Source organism: Hyperoodon ampullatus, assembly GCF_949752795.1.
Source record: "Hyperoodon ampullatus genome assembly, chromosome: 1".
Taxonomy (NCBI): domain Eukaryota; kingdom Metazoa; phylum Chordata; class Mammalia; order Artiodactyla; family Ziphiidae; genus Hyperoodon; species Hyperoodon ampullatus.
Window position 1 is genome coordinate 204,544,927 of NC_136914.1, and position 14,599 is coordinate 204,559,525.

At 38.9% G+C, this 14,599-nt stretch overlaps 1 protein-coding gene across 1 annotated transcript in view; it reads left to right on the forward strand.

Moving 5' to 3' along the window:
* The window catches only part of CFAP58 (cilia and flagella associated protein 58), a gene marked incomplete at both ends in the record, with an annotated part of 121,292 nt that extends 113,079 nt beyond the window's left edge, over window positions 1–8,213 (forward strand). Inside the window, 3 exons of the mRNA XM_079712002.1 lie at window positions 1,078–1,197; window positions 4,275–4,408; window positions 8,063–8,213. Coding sequence (XP_079568128.1) covers window positions 1,078–1,197; window positions 4,275–4,408; window positions 8,063–8,213 — 405 coding nt within the window. The remainder of the gene's footprint in view (window positions 1–1,077; window positions 1,198–4,274; window positions 4,409–8,062) is intronic.
* Between the last annotated feature and the right edge of the window lie 6,386 nt (window positions 8,214–14,599).

Below are 14,599 nucleotides of genomic sequence, written 5' to 3' on the forward strand. Positions count from 1 at the left end.
TTGATTCTGTTTGAGACTACTCTCTGTGCTTCCTGGACCTAGATGTCTTTTCTTTCCAAGGTTAGGGAAGTTTTCAGCTATTATTTCTTCAAATATTTTCTCTGCCCCTTTCTCTCTCTCTTCTCCTTCTGGGATCCCTATAATGCAAATGTTATTACACTTGATGTTATACCAGAGGTCTCTTAAACTATCCTTATTTTTATTTTAATTCTTTTTTCTGTTCAGCTTTGTAATTTCCACTACTCTGTCTTCTGATTTATAGTTCCTCTGTACCATCTAATCTACTGTTGATTCCTTCTAGTGTATTTTTAATTTCAGTTATTGTGTTCTTTAGCTGTGTTTGGTTCTTCTTTATATTCTGTAACTGTTTGTTGAAATTCTTACTGTGTTCATACATTCTTCTCCCAAGTTCAGTGAGCATCTTTATGATTATTACCTTGAGCCCTTTGTTGGATAGATTGCTTATCTCCACTTCCTTTAGTTCTTTTTCTGAGGTTATGTCTTGTTCCTTCATTTGTAATATATTCCTCTGTCTCCTCATTTTGCCCAATTCTCTGTGTTTATTTCTATGTGTTAGGTACATCAGTTACATTTTCCAATCTTGGGGAAGTTGCCTTATGTAGGTGATATCCTTTAGGGCCCAGCAACACACTCCCCTCTGGTCACCAGAGCTGTATGCTCCAGTGGTGCCCCCTTTGTGGACTGCATGTGTCCTTCTGTTGTGGCAGAGCTGACTACTGTGGGCATGTTGGTGGGTGGAGCTGGCCCCTGGCCAGGCTGGCTGGGAGGCCATTCCTCATGCAGTTGTTGCAAGTCCACTGGAGGGCAGGGTAGGCTTCCCGTGTGGTTTGCCACACAACCTGGGGGTTGCAAGGCTGCTGCTGGCCTGCTGGTGGGCAGTGCCGGGTCCCTATGTGGCTTGATGCTTGATTGAATGAATCTACGTGTGAATGTAATCAGTGTGGAGCTGAGAAGGACCTTAGGATGATCCCAAATCATCCTGACCATGCTGTTAAAGGCACTTCCCTTGTCTTGATGTGGTTATTTATCTCCACTTGTGGTTATACTCTCCACCAGGAAAAGGAGAAACTGTATGTGGAACTAAAGCACATCCTGGCCCGGCAGCCTGGGCCTGAGGCTGCAGAGCAGCTACAGATCTACCGCCACACGCTGCGGGAGAAGACCAAGCAGCTTAAAGTAAGTGCTCCTTTACTGGCTGAAGGACAGACACACTCTGGGGAATACCCGTGGACAAGTCTACTGCCTCAGCACAAGGAGCCAGTCTCCCAAATGCTGGCCTCCTTTGATATCAGCTTCTTTAGTGCTCCAGTCCCGGGAGGCACAGGGCAAGCCTTAAAGCTACCCCTCCGCTCCTAAGCTAATAGACTCGCACAAAACAGGGAGATGAACAAGTGGAGAAAGAGCTGGGGAGAGGATGATGGTGATGGGATAGAAATTTCGGGAACAAGGTTTGTATAGATTAACTCAAGATGATTTAGAGGATTCGGATGGTGGGAAAGAACAGAGGGAATATTTTAACACCACTGCCCACTGAAGCAGATCATTGTGTCAGAGCAGGTTTTTACTATTCATTTCACCTGAAATACATGTACACAAAACACAGGCTACTCCCCAGTCCCCAGGAACCTTGCTTCATGACCATCTATGAAATAAGAAGCCATGAAAGGGAAGTAAAATCATTTTAGGATTCTGTTAGCATAATTTCCCTTCTAAGTGACATAAGAACATTAGCTGGGGAGATGGAATGTTTTAGTATTATATGTGCCTTTTTAAAGTTTTCTCAAAAACTATATGTTCCCACTATATCCTCAGCTTTACCTCCTAAAAAGTACTTAGATATTCTTGGCATGTTAGGGAAGCCTTATACACACACATGCACAGAATGGAGCACATGCCAGCTGAATTCTGGCACTTTCCTGTGCAATGATGGTAATAATCATTGCCTTTCTGCCTGGGGTAAAATAGATGCCACGCTACTAAGATAGTACTAATCCTTTCACAAATACAATGTTGTAAAATCGCATCCTTTTACTTAAAAAAGGCAGACGAAACAGAAATGTAATGAGAGCATTAATTTTCAACTTATCACTGTTAAGCATTCATTTTACATGAGTATCCTGAGACATAATTTGAGTTTTGCAGGAGGCATAATCTTTTGATTATTTTCATCCCTTTAAACAATTGAATATATCAAATAAAATAAAAATTTATTTTCTCAGGGGTGGGTGTAAATTAGAAAAGCACATGTCTTTACACTACTCTCAGATAGGCATACTTAGCGCTGGATTGTATTCAGTGGTTCATAGGAGACTTTTGTTACTTTAAGTGTTTATCTGAGGGTATCCAGATTTTTGCTCTGAATGACATGTGACCCCTGGTGGAAGATTCAGGGGTGGATAATACCAAGCCTGTCCACCAGTTTGTCCTCATTATCTGAGCTGTTTTAGGAAATTCCACATTCATTGTTTGGAAACAAGGTCTTTGTTCCTAAGAGTTTAACTATTTTTTTTTTACATTTTTATTGGACTAAAATTGCTTTACAATGGTGTGTTTATTTCTGCTGTATAACAAAGTGAATCAGCTATACATATACATACATCCCCGTATCCCCTCCCTCTTGCTTCTCCCTCCCACCCTCCCTATCCCACCCCTCTAGGTGGTCACAAAGCACCGAGCTGACCTCCCTGTGCTATGAAGTTGCTTACCACTAGCTATCTGTTTTACGTTTGGTAGTGTATATATGTCAGTGCTACTCTCTTGCTTCATCCCAGCTTAACCTTCCCCCTCCCGTGTCCTCAAGTCCATTCTCTACGTCTGCATCTTTATTCCTGTCCTGCCCCTAGGTTCATCAGAACCTTTTTTTTTAATTTTTAATTTTTTTTAGACTCCATATATATGTGTTAGCATAGGTATTTGTTTTTCTCTTTCTGACTTACTTCACTCTGTATGACAGACTCTAGGTCCATCCACCTCACTACAAATAACTCAATTTTGTTTCTTTTTATGGCTGAAGACAGTTTTTCTTCCAACATGAAAAGCATATTCTTTAGCTCATGATAATATCGTCAGAATCCTTTTCACAGCAGTTAAGTGGCAAGAGTTCAGAAGCAGATGAACACTCGAAAGATAAAGATCCGCCTTTTATGCAAATTTTTTGAAAATGCAGAACTAGATGAAAAACAAATCAAATCTATTGCATGCCCTTTAGGACAGTAGCCTCCCTTTTTTCCCCTTGGTTTTTGTTGGGGGTACCCCTCGCTTTAGTGTGCTCTACACATCCGTTTAAGTGAGTAAATTCCCTCTTTCCCCTGTCCAGCCTGAAACCAGTAGCATCTACTGAACACAACAGTGCAAGAGGCAGGTAGTTAGGCTTCCTATTAGAGCCCCTCACATGCAGTACACTCTCCCTGCAGATGTCATAGCCCCCTGCTTCTTAGAGGTAAGTCCCTGTGCTGGGATAAAGAGAGAACCTGTGAATAGTCCCAAAGGGCACAGTAAAGAGGTGATTGACATTCAGCAGAACAACAACCTTGGAAAACATAAATTGAATACCTACTGAGTGGTGGTGGGGGCAGGATGGTTCTGAGTAATTTTTACAATAATCCTCAGTGAATCACGCTCCCTTGCAATGACTTTTCTGAATGCTTTGTTAAAAAAAGGCTTTAAAAGCAATTTTATGCTGTATGTCTGGGAGTTTTTCTGTTTCGACTCACAGTATTCTTGAACCACATTACACCATTCATATGTGAGCCTGTTTGCATGTGCCTGATAGTTCTCCTTTAAAGAAGGGAAATAAGGGTTTCCCTGGTGGTGCAGTGGTTGAGAGTCCGCCTGCCAATGCAGGGGACACAGGTTCGTGCCCTGGTCTGGGAAGATCCCACATGCCGCGGAGTGGCTAGGCCCGTGAGCCATGGCTGCTGAGCCTGCGCATCCGGAGCCTGTGCTCCACAACGGGAGAGGCCACAACAGTGAGAGGCCCGCGTAACGCAAAAAAAAAAAAAAAAAAAAAAAAAGAAGGGAAATGAGGTTCCATTGTTTGCCACTGGATTATGAGTCTTCAGACCTCCATCAGATTTTTACCCAGATACAGACCTTGAACTGGTAGAAGTGTGCGGATTAACTGTTAAACCTGGGCATGGTTTTGTATCTCTACCCTCACTGAGGTAAGTGGCCGCAGATTAAAAAGATTTTTCAGAAAAGGATATTGTCTCACCGCATATCTTCTGTTAATGCTGCTTTATTTGTCACGCTAGGTTTTGTCTTCAGAACTGAATATGTATGAATCACAGAGCCAGGAATATAAGTATGAGATCGAGAAACTTAGCAATGAACTGCTGAACTTAAAGAAGAAATACCTTGCTCAGAAACGTAAAGAATACATTCAGAAGTAAGAATTAGTCAAATGTTCTAGTTCTGTTGTGCCTGTTAACTCCTGATAAGAAAATAATTGAAGACAGTCACAGAGTCACAGACTTCACTGGGGTAAACTAAGTCAAGGGTGAGCAAATTACTTTCTACAGGTCCCTCAGTGGGCTGGTGTTAGAGCAAGATGGGCATCTCCTTTGATACTGAGACCCCTCCTTAGCACCCTAACAAGGATTCATTAATATCAACTCACTGGTAGACCTCATGTGGCGCAGAGGAAACCTAGTGTGATTTTTTTCCCCACACTGTTCTCACGGTTTGGAGATAATCATTCCGTAACTGTGTCTGCAAAGGAGGTTCACGATTAGCCTGGTATGGGCTGAAGCATATTCACATTTAAAACCACTGTAATTATGAGCAGTTCACAAGTAATTTTCACCTATGTTTTAGATAAACGGTCTCTGAACCATTTCTGTGTCTAGTACCTGACTTCAGTATCTGCTGTAGGGTATCAGCATGAGCATTCTTCTAGGAGATGATAATGCAGATATCAGGTGAATATTTTGGGTTTCAGGATGCCTACATGTTGAAGAGTAAATGTTCTCTTCACTTTGTTATTGTTTGCCTAATCCTGGCGTGAGTGAGTGGGCCCAGATGAATCAGCAGGTTTGAACCTTGGCTGTGTGCATTGTCCAAATCATCTTGTTCATTCTGTAGAGGCTCACATTGTGAGATGAAAGTGAGGCTTGGTATTTCATCCACATGGGCGTTTCAAGGACATGGTGAAACAGGGTTTGAACGCATCCACCAATAATCCATTAGTGGCAAACAGCTACTTAACATAGCTGGAGGCGAATTCATTTGCCAGTAAAAATCTATCCTTTTTGTAAATCAGAATATTCCCCCATTCCACATTTAGATGCCAGTTCCTTGGTAGACTAAAATATTGCTAAAAACTATAGCTAATTTAGATTGGTCTGGCTTAATGTGTGGGTCTAGCAACTATCTGATGCAGAATCACTGGTGAGATTTATTAAACATGCAGGTTCCTAGGCCCCATTTCCAGATATTTGGATTCAGCAGGTTCCGGATGAGCCTCAAAAATCTTCAGTCTAATTGCTCTCTAGGTGAATTCCATGCACACTGATGTTTGAGAACCACTGATGTTAATGATGTGAATTGAATGAATGTTGGAGTAGAAACACTGTAGTTTTCTTTTAGGACACCAAAGTTGTGCTTATCAAATGTCATGTCTAGTTTCCACGTGAGGCAGTTGTCTAGCTCTGTGACCTTCAAACTTTCTGAGTATGCACCCTTATCAGTAAAACATTTTTGAACTTGCAGCCCCCCTAATATATATGCATGTAGTTTTTAAAATTAAAAAAATACTATTTTGGAATAGTTTTTTACCTCCAATATATTTTAATTTATAAAGTACACACAAATACTATTGTCACTTTGTGAGTAATTATTAGTAAAGAAAGATTTTTAATTTTCAAAGATAAAACATTGAATCTCTAATATCTTCTTGCCCCTTGCCAACAGGTCATCCCACTCATCTTGTAGAGTTCACACACTCCATTCTGGAGACCAGTCGTCCAGTTGAAACAGCTATAAACAGCTTTCTTGGCTAAACAGTTAATTGCCTTCCTAGAGCTAATTAACTCCCCTGCCTTGGCCCTGGGATTTGACCTAGTTTCCATTGACCTTATTGATCCCCCGGCCAGGCACACACACGTTTTTTGGACACAGGGAGCATGCTGACAGAGGGACACCCCTCTGATAGCTCATTCCCTGCCAATGGCCCATCCACTAGAATTGCGCTGCCCCCCGGCAGTATGCCACTTGTGGCTATTTAAATTAAAGTGAATTGCAATTCAATCCAATTAGAAATTTAGTTCCTTAATTGCACTAGTCACATTTCACCTACTTAGTAGCCATGTGTGGCTAGTGGATGCCGCATTGGGCAGCTCAGATACAGAGCTTTTCCACCATCATAGAAAGTTCTATCAGATAGCACTGCTCTAGACTCTGCCTTTGCCTTGAATCCTCATTCCTTGTGGCCAATCTGACCTGGCTAGGGCATCATTGGGTCATTCCATTTAGTTGGGATCCATAAACTGGAAGGAGACAGAGAGTTATGAGTTCATGGGAGAACAGGGAAAAAAAAAAAAAAAAAGATTAAGGAGCTGAAGGAAAATATGCCCAGGCAAGAACAAAAGTGCTGAGATGGTTTAGACTGGAAGGAAGAAGGCTGAAGGGAGTCATTAAGATGGTCTGTAAATACATTAAAAAGATCGTATAAAGGAGACATTATTCCCATTAGTCAACTTAGATCAGGCCAGAAGCATTAAGCTTAAGTTCCTTCGGAGAGGAAATTTTAGGTTATTTAAGGTGAGAGAGGGCAGGGGGAGTGGGGCACTGCCTGCAGCTAGCAACAGTCAAGAGGTAGACAAATTGTCAGAGTACTTGAAGGAACCTTCTTTGCTGGACCCACTCAAGGCTAAAGCTTTTGTCCTATTTATGGAGGACAGCTTTTTATAATAATGAAATCAATTCTGCTAAGGGACAGCTGGATTGATTAACAAATTCTCTGCAGGTTCTTTTCAAATGGAATAATTTAGAATAATCTCTGTGGCTATTCTCCTCACACATACTCTTTATAAAATAGCAACTCATATCATTTTTACCTTTTTGCCTTTTTTTTTTCACTTTTCTCAAACCCTGTTTTTATCATGCTCCAGTCCTGACCTGCACCCCTACCCACCTGCCCTTGACTCCCCTACTCTGGACCTCCAGGCTGGTCTAGAGTCTGCAGTACAGTTCAGATTCTTTTGCAAAAGGTAGAATTCTCTTCCCTGAAGTAAATCACTTCTATTAGCCAAATCTAATTGGTTTTTATTTTTAAAAAGGGACTCCAAAGATGTTTTCCATAAGACCCCTAATTATTCAATAGGTAATTTGTATAAATTTAAGATACCTCTGCAGGAAACCTGAATGTGTGTGTGTGTGTGGGTGTGGGTGTGGGTGGGTGGGTGGGTGGGTGGGTGGGTGGGTATTTAAAGAAGATCTGCATAGAAGATACATTGTAGATTTTAGATTAGAACTTCCTTTATCTATTGCCAAACGTACTCTCTTATTTATCTTTCCCAGCTTTTCTCATATCTTAAACTATTTCTAATAATAACTGCTGCTCATCTAAAGTTATAGGAAAATTTGTATTTTATAAATGTCCAAGTTTGATGAAGATACCTTGTGTGTGTGATAAATATTTATGTTTCCACTGAAACTTTGGATTTTAAAAGTTGATAAATGATGAATTAGTCATTATAATTGAGCCAAGAGAAAGATTCTTCTGACTGATCTTTGGAACTAAACAAATGCTTTATAAAATAGGAAGATGATTACAAGTCAGGAACCTCCAGTCCACAGGGTCTGAGCTATTATGAGGCCTTCTGTCCGTATTTAGATCAACATTAGGAAAGCACATTTAATTGTGTCTTTCCCTAATTCTATGTGTTATCAGTAACACCTAATTAGATTTAAACCACCACCTTGTCTCAAACTGGAAGCTTTGATCAAAGCAGTTTTCAGTGGCTAATTCACCCTAAGAACTATCAAACATAGAAGAGGAAAAAGGTGGTAAGGAAGTTAACTTTCACCTCCTCTCTTATAGGAACAAGGACAGAATAGGAATGGAGAATGCCTTCCCAATAGCCAAACTAACTGGCCCTCGTTTTACGGGGGGTGGATTTTCCCTCAGCAAGTCATCCAAGATGAAGTCCCAACTCCAAGCTGCTGGCTGGCTCCAGCTGAACAGCTCATGAAATTCACTCTGGAACATTTTGGAGGAATCTCTTTGAAATCCCTTGGCTCACAGACATTTAGGGAAATCAGTCCTCAGATTCCAGGATGGAAAGAAATGCAGAACTATTATAGTCATGTATATACAAGAGTGATGATGTTCTACATAGTCCACATGGATATTAACAGAGTGTTATTATATCTGTTCAATTAGGCCAACCCATTCCATGAAGCAGATCTTTTGTTACTACCACATTGATTTATTTTGAAATGCACCCCATCTAGATACTCTGTATGAATGAAAGTTTGGATCCTAATGTCTCTATTATAGACATTGGTGCATAGGTTTTATATTTTTAAAAAAATTTTTTGAAATGCAATGCATTCTGATTAATAAGAATCTATTATAATTATTCCTCATTAACAAGTCATTGATGAGATGAGAAAGAAGGACACACTCTCGAGTATTTAAAAAGTGTTCTGAGAGTGATTTGTATGTGGAAGTTCTTTTCAGGCCTGGGGTATGAAAATCTATTCCAAAGAGACATACTAATAAATGCTTCATCATAAAAAATTAAAAGAACCTTTGTAGAGATTTTGATCTTTGCTTTGGGAGAGTACGTAATTAAAGTTTAAAACTACTGTGAGAAATGTTTAACCCAAGGATGTGATTCAGAGGAACCAAGACTGTAAAATGAGGGGTTTGGGCTGGTATCCATTGAAGGTCTATCCTTTCTAGACCTCACACTTGGAGAACAGAGTTACATGGGACAGAGATCTGTTTCCCTTCCAGGCTGCAGGCCAGCATTTTGAGCCACTGAATCCATTGTATTTTCTTTGTATTGAAGCCACAGTTATGTGGGCATCAGTTCAAAGTTCCCTTGTTTAGAGTGTTCATTCAGTAATGTTATGTGGGACACTCTGGCCATCTCTCTCCCAATAACTTGACCTCTGTAATTTTTTAAAAATAATTGAGGAGTAAGTAGCTCATGGATAAGTAAGGACAATATAAGTAGATCATTCCATATGTGCTGCAGAACTAAGGTTCCCATTGAGAGGAGCAGGAGACTTAATGGCCCCAATATGTTTGTTTAGATTATCCAGAGAGGTGGGAGTTTAGAGGGATCTAAAATCATATTCCACTGTCCCTCTCAGTTCACCGCCAGAAGCAGACCCAAGGCAATGATGGCCATGAAAGCGATTGATTCTGAAGTGATCTCAGTAAGCATCCTAAGAGTTGGGGAAGTAGGACAGGGAAGGGAAGGAGACCAACCTAAGGCTCAATGTCAAGTTCCATGGTGGGAGACTTTGGCTGGACCTTTCAGGGAGCTCTGGAGACAATGTAATCACATCTCAGAGTTGTCCCCATCAGGGTGAGGGAACTGGGATATTTATATCCCCCATGCTTCCAGTCACTGGCCAAGGACTGCTCTGGAAGGGTCTTTCTGGTCTTCCCTGTAGGCAAAGCAGCTCTCAAAGAGACAGCGGTTGCTGACTATTGGAAGCAGAAGTGGTTAAGGGCTGGGGGAACTGAGTCAGGCAGTGTCATCCTCTGTTGCTTCTCTCACATGATACCAGTCGAGAACTGCAGATGGAAATCAACCTCCAGTGTAGCTGGTGACCCTGTGGTGAGGTGTGATCATCAGCAATTTGTGTACCATGCGGGAGCGTGAGAATGGTTATGCACACAAGAGAATTTGCTTAGAAAACCTTAAACCTGAAGAATCACAATGGGGCCATTTCCAGTTTTGAAAATCACTGATGCTGTATTCCCTCAGAGCCAACCACATTCTGTTTAGACAGAAGACTTTTACAGGTAAGGTGAGGCAAGACAGTTATGACATGTGCAGCACTGGAGGGTTTCCCATCCATTCAGGAACATTTTGAAGTATAGCCATAGCCAACTTCCTTCTGAGCCCTTGGGTGGCTTTGTAAGAGGTTCACTTCTCTAGAGAAATGGGGTCTGTGATTCTTGATCTATTGCAGTATGGCAAAGACTCTGGAGACAGATGCCAGGTTCAAATCCTGGCTCGTCATAACAATTGAGTTGTTTTGAGGATTAAATGAGTTATGTATGTAAGCTTAGAACAATGTCAGGCCCATAGTAATTGTTCAATAAATACCTACTATTATTATTACATAAGAGATGCCTTATGTTTTGAAATTTGAGAATCAAAGTTGTTATGTAATACTTTATTATATCAACTATAAAGATGATTCTTATCCTTGTTTAGCGGGTGAATGACATTAAAATGTCTGGATGAAGCTAGATTTGCTAATGCAATTTATAGTTTAGTATCTTGCAGAAATGCCATATTGGGGACCTCATGAAAACTTCTGTATATTTTTCTTATAACTGTGATCTGGGGACAGATCCTTCACTTTTCAGGAGTTGGAGCTTCCAGAGGGAAAGACCCTGGTGGCCTCTAGCTACCATTTTCTTCTTGTTTCTCTCCATGTAATGGAGAAGGGTGGTCAGTCTCTGCTGATGACCTCTGATCTTGTTCCCATGAGCCGAGATCGCACAGGCTCTGGGAGCTGACACAGCAGCTCTATCAGCTCAATACACTTATGTTCAAACGGAGGAAGAGTAGATTAAGGCTTAGAAAAGGTGGAAGATACTGCTGCTGCCTCTCATTTACTGCACATCCTGACAGCCCAGGGTATTAAAAGCAATAACTATTTAGGTGCAGGTGTTGCCTCTGTAGCCACAGTACAAAAATGAGCTATTAAAAACACTGAGATTTGCAGATCATTAAAGATAACTGTGAACTCACAGTGGGCTTAAAGTGCTTTTAAAATCACATATTTGAGCTGCATTGTAAAGCAACATTAGGAGATTATACAGTAGCATCATTTTACCCCAGGGTTTTGAGCATTTCAGAAAGGAGTCCTGTTGCTAAACCAGCCATTGGCTCTCAACTGGGCTGATGGGGAGCTGGTATGGTTTCTCTGTTGATAGAGAGGCACATGATAAAGGGGACTCCCTGGTCATTATTTGCTGATCATAGCTTCTCAGCGACTGCTCTTAGGCCAGGTTTTTATTTTGCTTACCTCTGAAGAAGTTGCTCAGAGCAAAGATTTGTTGCTGTGATAAGCTGTAGGGATGGAGGTTGTCATGCTAGGAGGAGATGGCAGCAACTCTCCTTGTCATGGGCTGTAATTTTGCTATAAAAATTTATCCAGGGTTGATAATTATTGTTTGATTTCCTGGCTTGCTCAACCAGATTCTGAAGTTTGACCTAGGCCAAAATACCCATCAGAAAATACTATATCATGACTTTAGAGCAGAATGGCATTTCAGAGCCTGGACAATTTGAGGAAAGATATTCTCTGTCTTAAAGATAATCAATTGTATGGAGACCTAGTTGTAATAGGAGCAAAGGGAGGGCATTTAAAAATAGTAAGATAGTTAAAAAATATATCTCACTATTTTCTTTGTAATAAATAGGAAGTATTTTTATGGCATTATCCATTTTTAACTTCTAATTCAATGCTGTTTTAGTATACCATTTCTCATATCTATTATTTAAAAGTTCCATTAGGGTTTTGAGATCCATTAGAATTTTATAACAGTATGAAATGTGATGTCAACAGGGTACCATTTTTCTTTTTTATAATTAAAAATAGATTTTCCCCTTATTTTAAAGTACCTGATTGAAATACAGATAGAAAATTAGAAAATACTAATAAGCGAAAAGAAAAAGGACATCAATAATCCCACCATCTATTGATAACTATTGTTTTCCTGGGCTAATGCACGTCTCATTCGCTGTGCCAATTTTTCATGCCCACCATCTGTTCTGACTGGTTGGTGCTTGTAATTCCCAATTGTTAAATATTTTGAATATCACCTTTGAAATACTACTGTTTTATAATTTTGAGTGTATCTTTCTGGACATTTAAAATAAGTATATATAGCTATATTTTGTTTTTAAAAAATCAAAGATGTAATTGAGATATAATTCACATATAATGAAAGCATGGATTTTAAGTATACAGTTCGGTAAGTTTTGACAAATGCATATGCCCAAGTAACCACTACCACAATCACTACCACAGCTACAACCCCTGCCCTCCACCCCCACCAAGAATGCCCATATGCCCCTTGGCGGTCAATATTCACAGCCCCCATCCAGCCTAAGCAACAATGGATCTGTTTTTCATCTTATATTAGTTATGTCTTTCTTAGATTTCATATAAATGGAATCATACAGTAGGCATTCTTTTGCACCTGGCTTTTTTTCATGTAGTTTAATGTTTTTTTGAGATTCACCAATGTTGTTGTTCATATCAGTAATTAATTCATTTTTATTGCTGAGTAATATGCCATTATACCGACAACACAATTTGTCTATTGGTTTACCTGTTGATGGGAATTCAGGTTGTTTCCAGTGTTTAGCTATTATGAATAAAGTTGCTATGAATGTTCATGTACAAGTCTTTATGTAGACAAATATTATCATTTCCAGGAATGGAATTGTTGGATCAATTCAAGGGTATGTATACATTTAATTTGATGAGAAACTGCCAAACTGTTGGGCCATTTTACATTCCTACCAACAATGTGTGTGAATTCCAATTACTCTAATCTTTGTCAGTATTCAGTATTGTCAGTACTTTTTTAAGCCATTCTATTGGATATATAGTGATATCTCATTGTGGTTTAAATTTGTATTTCCTATGACTAATAATGTTAAACATTTTTTTCATGTGCTTTCTGTCATTCATATGTGAAGTGTCTTCAGATCTTTTGACCATTTACAACATCTTTTTATTAGGTTGTAAACGTTTTTTGTGCCTTCTGGATACAAAACCTTTGTCAGATATATGTATTGCAAATATTTTCACTTGGTTTCTGGCTTACCTTTTCATTTTCTTAATAGTGTATTTTGAAGAACAGACCTTTTAAATTTTACTGAGGTCCAATTTATCCTTATTTTTCTTAGGTAGTTTGTACTTTTCTTGTCCTAAGTAATTTTTGCCTCCTCTGAAATAGTAATGATTTTATATCTGTTTTCATCTAGAAGTTTTATTATCGTTTTAGTTTTTATGTTATATTTATGGTCCATTTAGAGTTAATTTTATGTGTGGTGTGAGGTTAGAGTAGAGGTTCATTTTTGTTCCATATGGATATCCAGTTGTTCAGCACCATTTGCTGAAAAGACTGTCATTTTCCAGTGAATTACCTTGGCATATTTATAGAAAATCAGTTGACTTTATTTGAACAGTTCTATTTATGGACTTTGTTCTGTTCTGTAACTCTATACCTATCTATTTTGATGACAATAACTTTGTCTTGAAATTTAATGGTACAAGGTCTTCAACTTTTTTCTTCTTCTATAGAAATCTTTTAATTGTTCTAGGTTTTATCCATATCTATATACAGCTTACAATCAGCTTATCAATTTCTACAAAAAACCTGCTGGAAATTTGGTTCGGATTGCATTGAATCTAGAGATCAATTTGGGAAGAACTGTCATTTTGACAAAATTGAGGTTTTTAATCCATGAACATGGCACATATCCCCATTTATTTAGATTTTTAAAATTTTTCTCAGCAACATTTTGTAGTTTTCAGTGTACAGATATTGCACATATTCCGTTAAATTTTTGCTTAAGTATTTTTCAATTTCTGATGTTATTGTAAATGGTATTTTACCTCTTATTTTCCATTTGTTATTAGTATATGGAAATACAACTGATTTTTGTATATTCCTTTTGTATCTGGGAACATTGCTAAATTCATTTATTTTACAGCTTTTTGGAATTACTTAGGATGTTCTGTAAACATTAACATGTTTTCTACAAAAAAAGACAGTTTTTCTTTGTTTCCAATCAGTATGCTTTTTATTATTTGTTTGTTTCTTTGTTCATAATCACCATACTTGCACTGGCTATGACTTCAAATAATTGTTAGATTAAAGTGATGCTTTGTTCTTGACATTAGGAGGAAGGTTTGAGTCTTTCATCATGAGGTATGATGTTAGTGGCAGGATTTTCATAGATGCCTTTTATTAGGTTGAGGAAGCTCCCCTCTATTGCCTGTTTACTAAGTTTTTAATCATGCATAGATACTGTTTCATCAATGCCTTTTCTGCGTGTATTGAGTTAATCATATATTTTTTCTCATTTGTTTTGTTAACATGGTGAATTACCTTGACTTTCAAATGTTCAACCAACTTTGTATTCTTTGCATAGACCCCACTTGGTCATTTTTATACATATTATCATTATTATATGTTGTTGAATTAGATTTGCTAACATTCTGTTAATGACTTTTACAGCTATGTTCCTCAGGGTTATTGGTCTGTAGTTTTCTTTTCTTACAATATCTTTGACTGGTTTTGGTTTCAAGGTTTTGCTGGCCTCACGAACTGAATTGGGAAATGATCCTTTTCCACTATTTC